Source organism: Entelurus aequoreus, linkage group LG05, assembly GCF_033978785.1.
Source record: "Entelurus aequoreus isolate RoL-2023_Sb linkage group LG05, RoL_Eaeq_v1.1, whole genome shotgun sequence".
NCBI classification, from domain to species: Eukaryota; Metazoa; Chordata; class Actinopteri; order Syngnathiformes; family Syngnathidae; genus Entelurus; species Entelurus aequoreus.
Genome location: NC_084735.1, coordinates 39,362,498 through 39,371,047, shown reverse-complemented (window position 1 = coordinate 39,371,047; position 8,550 = coordinate 39,362,498). Strand labels below are relative to the sequence as shown.

The 8,550-nt window shown below is 39.9% G+C and overlaps 1 protein-coding gene across 4 annotated transcripts in view; it reads left to right on the top strand.

Annotated features, from left to right (window-relative positions):
* The first annotated feature begins 2,194 nt into the window (after positions 1 to 2,194).
* Positions 2,195 to 8,550, top strand: part of LOC133650617 (roundabout homolog 2-like) — a 222,582-nt gene continuing 216,226 nt past the window's right edge. For 3 of the 4 annotated variants that reach the window (XM_062048092.1, XM_062048091.1, XM_062048090.1), the window contains exon 1: positions 2,195 to 2,615. In XM_062048092.1, coding sequence (XP_061904076.1) covers positions 2,558 to 2,615 — 58 coding nt within the window. In that variant the 5' untranslated portion in view covers positions 2,195 to 2,557. The remainder of the gene's footprint in view (positions 2,616 to 8,550) is intronic. The other variant, XM_062048089.1, reaches the window with a different exon arrangement.

Genomic DNA, 8,550 nt, shown 5'->3' with positions numbered 1-8,550 from the left:
GTCTCTGCGCTGCTGACTTGTCTCCATGCAAGAGGATCCCCTGCTGGCCCCACTATGTACTGGACTCTCACATTATTAACCGTATCCAATCGGCATCCATTGCACCGGTCACCCAAGGTTTCTCATTGTATCACATTGGGTTGAGTTTTTTCTGGGCCTGATGTAGGATCTGAGCCGAAAATGTCGTTGTGGCTTGTGCAGCCCTTTGATAAATTTGTGATTAAGGACTATATCAGTAAACTTTGATTGATTGATTGACTGTCTTAATTGGTTGACTGAGCTTTTAATACAAAACACTTTTTTAATTGAATTATCAATTGCATTGAAACTTGGCCCACCCAAAAACACAATTTTAGCGTGTAACTTGCCCTTAAAAAAACTAACTTTAGGATGAGGAACATTGCATGAAAAACTTTACCATAGAACAGTGATTCTCAAACTGTGGTAAGCGGGGCTCCATCTAGTTGTATGCCAAAGAATCACCTAATTAAATATTCAAACATGGTGTCACTGTTCAAACTGTGTAATGTTACAGTGGCCAGAACTATTAACCATACTTGTTAAAAACAACAACTCTCCCTTGTTTTTAATGAATATTTAGGCCTATTACGCTACCATATTTTAATGTTGGTCGTTATGGTGGTACTTGGAGAGCTAAGTGTTTTCTGAGGTGGTACTTAGTGAAACAAGTGTGAGAACCACTGCAATAGAATGTACTACAAACAACTACAGTAGTTTTATTAAGTAATGTAATAATAATGCATATAGCAATTACCTTGGAGACTGGACTTAACTGTATCTCCTTCTAGCTGCTTTGCCGTTGTTTTATGGATTAAAGTATGTCAGTTAGAAATTATTTGGATGTCCTCAAAGCTCCTGACCCTTCGCCATGTTCTCAAAATATGCTGGCAAGACTATGTAAGTGACGAGATCATCCGGGAAAGGTCTGGCCAGCCAACTCTCGACTCGCTCATAGCAGCTACATCTTTATGGCCACCTGTGTCAGCACAACCACCCGGATGCAACAATCGCCCTGAGGAGTTGCCCTCCCAACCACTGGCAACCATCAACTTTTAAATTCTGAAAGCAGACAAACAGTACTGGAATACACACACACATGCATATGCTTTAATGAAAACACTATTATTATCTGAGCTTGTTTGGATTCTTCCCATGTACTGTAACTATGGAGATACATTAGTGTATTGTTGTGCAATCAGACTTACACAAAATTTAGACACGCACACACACACACACACATTTTTATTTTTAAATTAAGTGTGGCAAAAGGGAGCACATTTCAATTTCTTACACACACTTGTTATTACATATGTTGGCCAGGGGAGGAGCATTTAAAATTTTTACACACACTTGTTAGTTCATATGTTGACCAGAGGGGGAGCACTTTTAAAACCGACACACAGTCAGTTTGAAAAAAATCCCTCCTTTTTGGGACCACCCTAATTTTGATAGATTTCACCACCAAGCGTGCAAGTGAGACATTCTAACCGGTCCTCATATGGAAGGTACTTTTCCTTGTTGATGTCCCAAGAAGGGTAGAAATATAAGAACACACACACACACACACACACACACACACACACACACACACACACACACACACACACACACACACACGCACACAATTTGCAGGCTCAAGTAGTAGTATTCAGGCAACTTTATGTAGCTGCCTTTGTTTTCCTTCCTCAAAACAAAAAATCAGTTTCAGGTCTTTTCATAAACATTCCTGGGCTTGAGCCCTCTAGTAGCCAATCCCTACCACCACCCTTGCTTGGCATCTTGGATTGATATGGTATGCGGTGATGCAACCAATGTCTAACTTCAACATTTACACAATCTCAGCTCATTTTCCAAATGTATTTTAATTTCTCAAAAAAATATCTGAAAAAAAGGCAGCATGATACATAAAATCATCTTCTCGATATATCTTACATCAAACTCATTTACATCTCCAGATGTAATTAAGCGAGTGGTGCGTTCAAGTTCCCGTGGGAAAAAAGAGAGTTGTTTTTTTTGCTGTTGTCACAATTCAACAAGAAAAGAATCAGACGTGTTTAATGTTGTGTCCTCTCCCACGGCAGTGTTGAAGCGTGGAGAAGGAGGGGCCACGCTTGCTGCTGCACCGGAGCCGCGTCTCACCTCCCGCACAACATCACCACTTCTCGTCCCAACACTTGTCCCGCATGGCGATGGGTGCGCTTTCTTTCCCTGGGACCCATTCTAAGTAGTGTTGGCGGGGAAGAATGGACACGGAGTCCCGGTCATGTAAGTGGACGGCGTCGGGCTGCGCTGCTTGACGTTTGGTGACTGCAGGAGAAAAAAAGAGCAAATACGCTCGCTGGTGCGCTTTTATTGGAGAGGATGAATGTGAACATTGCTGCCGGATGTTATCCACTGCCTCCGTGGCTTTGGGTGACTAACTTGAAACTGTAAGACATTTTTCACTTGAGTTGATTGATGAATTGATCGCCTTTTTTCCCCGCTGGAGGAGGAGGAATTCGTGCGTCGCCGTAGCTGAAGGGGCCAATATGCCAGAATGGGTCCTCTACAGTATTTGCTTCTCTGTGGACTTCTATACACCAAAATAAGCACTGGTAAGCCAACATTTTTTTTTAACATTCATGCAATATTACTCCCTCATTTATCTCCACAAAGTGTCCTTCATTTTAAGTGTACTAACTGTCATTGAACCCACCCTACCTAGTTATTTTTTTTTAATGTGCTCCTTGCACATTTACTCAAAAACTGCATTCAAGGAACAAAGGAACTCCCTTGCATAAATAGTGTGAAGTGTTGCAAACCCTGCAATTATAGAGATGTGCACAACTTTCACCAATATTGTTTCACCATGGGCCATATTTGTGACCCGACCATTAATTTGCCCCAGGAAGATGATGCAGTTTATGTCCTGCAGTAATAATGTCTAATGTGGTGTGGAGAAGGTGCTTCGTCTGGAAAATTCTACAGGTTACTCAAATTAAAGGGTCATTTTATTGTATAAACACCAGTAAGCTTTGCAGTATAAACTGATTGCACACAAAGTGACTGAGGGTGGCTCTTTAACCTTTTGCTGTTTTTCTAAGTACTGCATGTGCACGATCTAAAGCAACATAGTCTATGAAGTAATGGTTTCTGTTTTGTTCACAACACACTACATTTGACACACTGTGGACAAAAATACTATAGCTAACTGTTCATTTTGGAGGACTTCTGCAATGACTGTGTACAGTGCATAGTAATGTTTGTCAAACACCTACAACACATGTTTTTTATTTGATTTCACGTCAGAAGGACTATTTTGAGATTTGGCTTGCCATACCTGGCTTAAAAAAAAACAATCATAAAGAGACTCCACATATCTTTATCTTAAGAGCCTTAAAATGTCCCTGACCTTAGTTTTTCCTGCAATACCTAAACACTGTTTTTCAGAACCATGGACAGTTCCTTATCCCCAGTTTCCCTTCTCACGAAGAAAGTTTCTGCAAGGGTGTATAGGAAAACAGAATGTGCTTCAATAGTACATTTGCACAATATCAAACTCTGCTTTTGTACTAACACTTGAGAACGTACCTTCTCGGCCAAGGAAAACGTACAACCAATTACCTTGAAATGTGATAATTAGGCCTTTGGGGGTGCTTTAGTGAAGTTTGTACCTTGAGGGACACAAAATGACTCAGACTAGATCTCTTTTCATGCAGCGCTATCAAGGTAACCAAGCTTAGTGGCTCAAGTTACTGAACAAGATGCAACCATGATGTAAACATGGTCATTAATAACATGAACCTTGAGTTTACCTTCAGACAAACTAATATGGCAGCAACAAACATTAGAATGTGTGTGTTAGACCCAGACTCATCTCCTAAAAGGAAATATATCACATTACAGACCTACCAGCCCTTGCAAAGAATAACCAAAGAGCTTGCCGAGATTACTCTGCTTTAAAGTGAGACATATATGGACCGCATCTGTGAATAACAACAAAAGCCCTATTAACCAACTTTCAAAGTGCAGTGAAACTGTCAAGCTGCGATCCGAAGAACAATCCATTCCAATAATCTGTTCTTACTCTAAATTGTTTGGATTTTAAGACAATGTTCTCCTTCGAGATTAATGGAAACCTAATCAGTTCCAGTGACAAATTGATGCCATTGTTTCGACCTTTCAACCTCAGCTATGTGACCATTGATGCATTACAATTTTGAGGTACCACCACGGCCAGTAGTTTTTAAACGTTTTTCACCTATACCACCTCAAAAATACTTGGCTCTCAAAGTACCAGCATAATGACCAACATTACAATAATGTAGCATAGTAGGCCCAAATGTTCATTAAAAAACAAAACAGAGGTTTTATTTACAACTATATTTAATATGTGTGGCCCCTGTAACACTACATGCAGTTTGAACAGTAACACTGTGTTTGATTATAAGAAAATAAAACGATGTACCTAAATAATTAATCAAAAATGTATTGCACATTAAAGTTGAATAAAAAATGTACTGAAATAAATATCGAAATACAGTTTTTAAAGATACAATTAAAATGTACTTAAAAATAAATACAACTGTTCTGTACTTACCAGTCGTGGTCAAAAGTTTACATACACTTGTGAAGGACATAATGTCATGGCTGTCTTAAGTTTCCAATGATTTCTACAACTCTTATTTTTTTGTGATAGGGTGATTGGAGCACACACTTGTTTGTCACAAAAACATTCATGAAGTTTGGTTATTTTATTAATTTAATATGGGTCTACTGAAAATGTGACCAAATATGCTTGGTCAAAAGTATACATACAGAAACATATATTATCAATTTTGGTGATATAGAAAAGTTACAATCAAATCAAATTAGCTTCATAGCATGGCCTCTTAACGTCATGTGAGTGATTATGATTGATGACACCTGTTGACCTCTCTGAGCCCATTTAAATAGGGATCATGTGATGCAGTCATTAGACTCGGTTACAAACGCGACAATGGGAAAGTCAAAGGAACTCAGCACAGATCTGAAAAAAATAATCATTGACTTGAACAAGTCAGGAAAGTCACTTGGAGCATTTCAAAGCAGCTTAAGGTCCCAAGAGCAACCGTGCAGACAATTGTTCGTAAGTATAAAGTGCATCGCACAGTTTTGTCACTGCCATGATAATAATAATACCTGTGATTTATATAGCGCTTTTCTAAGTACCCAAAGTGGCTTTACATGTTAAAAACCCATCATTCATTCACACCTGGTGGTGGTAAGCTACTTTCGTAGCCACAGCTGCCCTGGGGTAGACTGACGGAAGCGTGGCTGCCAATTTGCGCCTACGGCCCCTCCGACCACCACCTATCATTCATTCAACATTCATTCACCGGAGTGGCACCAGGGGCAAGGGTGAAGTGTCCTGCCCAAGGACACAACAGCATGGTAAGAGGCGGGGAGCGAACCTGCAACCCTCAGGTTTCTGACACGGGCGCTCTACCCACTACGCCATGCCGCCCCTTAATCAGGAAGAAAACGCAAACTATCACATGCTGCTGAGAGAAAATTGGTCAGGATGATCAAGAGTCAACCGAAAACCACCAAAAAGTAGGTCTGCAATGAATTGGAAGCTGCTAGAACACAGGTGTCAGTGTCAACAGTCAAGCATGTTTTACATCGCCATGGAATGAGAGGCTACCATGCAAGAAGAAAGCCCTTGCTCGAGAAGGGACACCTTAAGGCTTGCTGCTGATCACATGGACAAAGATAAGAACTTCTGGAGGAAAGTTCTGTTGTCAAATGAAACAAAAATTGAGCTGTTTGGCCACAATACCCAGCGATATGTTTGGAGGAGAAAAGTTGAGACCTTTAATCCCAAGAACACCATCCTACCGTTAAGCATGGTGGTGGTGGTATTATGCTCTGGCCCTGTTTTGCTGCCAATGGAACTGGTGCTTTACGGAGAGTAAATGGGCCAATGAAAAATGAGAATTACCACCAAATTATTCAGGACAACATAAAATCATCAGCCCAGAGGTTGCGTCTTGGGCGCAGTTGGGTGTTCCAACAGGACAATGACCCCAAACACACGTCAAAAGTGGTAAAGGAATGGCTAAATCAGGCTAGAAATTAGGTTTTAGAATGGCCTTCCCAAAGTCCTGACTTGAACCCCATTGAGAACATGTGGACAATGCTGAAGAAACAAGTCCATGTCAGAAAACCAACAAATTTAGCTGAACTGCACCAATTTTGTCAAGAAGAGTGGTCAGAAATTCAACCAGAGGCTTGCCAGAAGCTTGTGGATGGCTACCAAAAGCGCCTTATTGCAGTGAAATTTGCCAAGGGACATGTAACCAAATATTAACATTGTATGTATACTTTTGACCCAACAGATTTGGTCACATTTTCAGTAGACACATAATAAATTAATAAAAGAACCAAACTTCATGAATGTTTTTTGTGACCAACAAGTATGTGCTCAAATCACTCTATCATAAAAAAATAAGAGTTGTAAAAATGATTGGAAACTCAAGACAGCCATGACATTATGTTCTTTACAAGTGTATGTAAACTTTTGACCACCACTGTAAATGTTAAGTAAAACAAATTCCTGTACTTGATGTACTTGAAAACAAATCAAAAGAGTCTATGCACAGCTGCAGTTCTTGCCATTGCTGCATTTCGATTGGCTGGGATGCTGGGAAAGGGCGGACATTAGCAGAGAATGTGGAGAACATTTGGTTCCTACAAGTGTTGAGTGATAGAAATGAAAGAGTAAGACAGTTATGTTTGTGTCTTAATTTTCTTAATTTTTTTGACCATGACCTACATTAGTCGGATTGTAACGACTTTTATTAAAGGGTGTGAACCTTTAATAGCGGCTCGAGTCAGGTCATTATAATATCTAATTAAGTGTTTATTTGGCTACCAGTCCACTAGTGGCTCTATCTCGTGGTACGCCAAATAATCACTTAATTAAACTACAGGGTTTTTACCACAGTTTAAAAATTACTGCTCTCGGAAGTTGTTTGGGGCTACAACCACAGGAAATATTGTTTTCCTTAATTTAAATATGTCCGTTATAAAAGACAACGTCATAAAAAAAAGGTTTTTCTGTCAAAGTTCAATAAGCGGGTGGTTTGGATCACATTAGGAATGTATAACATTTACCAAGAACTCTCAAGGCAACTAATGACTTTCAGTAGATGACTCTACTGGTGTGCCACCTACTATACTTTGTAAGTAATCCAATTTCAATCATAATAGTAAAATAGTTTACCGAATGACTTAAAATTCATAACAGATAGCAAAACTCAACTGACAATGGATATACGTTCATTAGAGGTTACTTTGTTGCCATGTAGCAGCCGTTAACCATACACGCTGAAGCAAGTTTTGCAGTTCAACAAGGAAAACCTGCAGTACTGTATGTTGAGATATTTTCCGAAAGATCTGCTTGAATGGCTGCATGTAAACTCACACTTTTGGTACAGTCATATTCCATGCGTGTCACAGAAAAGCAAAACCTTTTAACACACGCATTATAACATGCTCATACACAACGAACAAGATGAGGATTGTGATGCTTTCACATCTGTAAACAAACAGAGTGCATCTACATTTGGGTCATAACTCTGACATTTGCAGGGGGAGATTTAGGAACGGTCATACACTCGTGTAGATGTGTTCACTTGATCAAGTACGTTAAATGTTATCAAACACGCATGTTACTGGGATATGACTCCAAAAAATGTAATGCACTTGCATGTGAACTATTTTCTAAATGAATGAAAGTTGAGAATAAAATCAAAGGAACACATTATTACAGTAGCAAGTGAACCATCTAATGTAGCGCTCCCTGTTGTACACTTACTGCAACAACATCTTTGATAATGTCAGTGTTTGATAGAACCCGTTAATGAAAAAGCTAATGAGATGTAATGACTCATCAGCTCCTGCATGTGAAATCAAACATTAACGTCTTTGTGTGAGAACACTGTGCAGCCAATAAGAACCTGACACTAATTAACTTTCCTCTAAAGGACTGGACCCAAATGATACTTTGTGCCATGCAACCAATTGCTTGTACTTGTGTAGGCTTATGGTTGCATAACTCTCTTATATTTCATCATGGAGGTGAGGATTAGTATCTTAGAAGCAGCTTCGCACTGTGGATAGACGACACGTTTGTTGCAGCTGGTTCTCGAATTGGAGCCGGTGTTCTGGCAAGACACACACCCTCCTGGAATTCATGCAACTACAGCACATGTGTAACAAGGAATCCATAAATGTAATTGTGGCTCCCTTAGCGTGCATCCCTTTTGAAGGAATCATTCCATTGAGTACAATCTTTAGCCACGTAAACACTGGGACACAGCTGTGGTATGTCACGTAGGGGTCGCATCTTACTGCGTGGTCGTTCTCCCAGGATGCAAACGGACAACTCCGGACGAAGCTTGCAGGTAGGATATGATTTATTGTCCATAAATCAAACAAAGTACAAACATGCAGGAAACAAACAAAAGGATGTGTGCCACGCAGAAGCTAGGGTAACCACTTAGC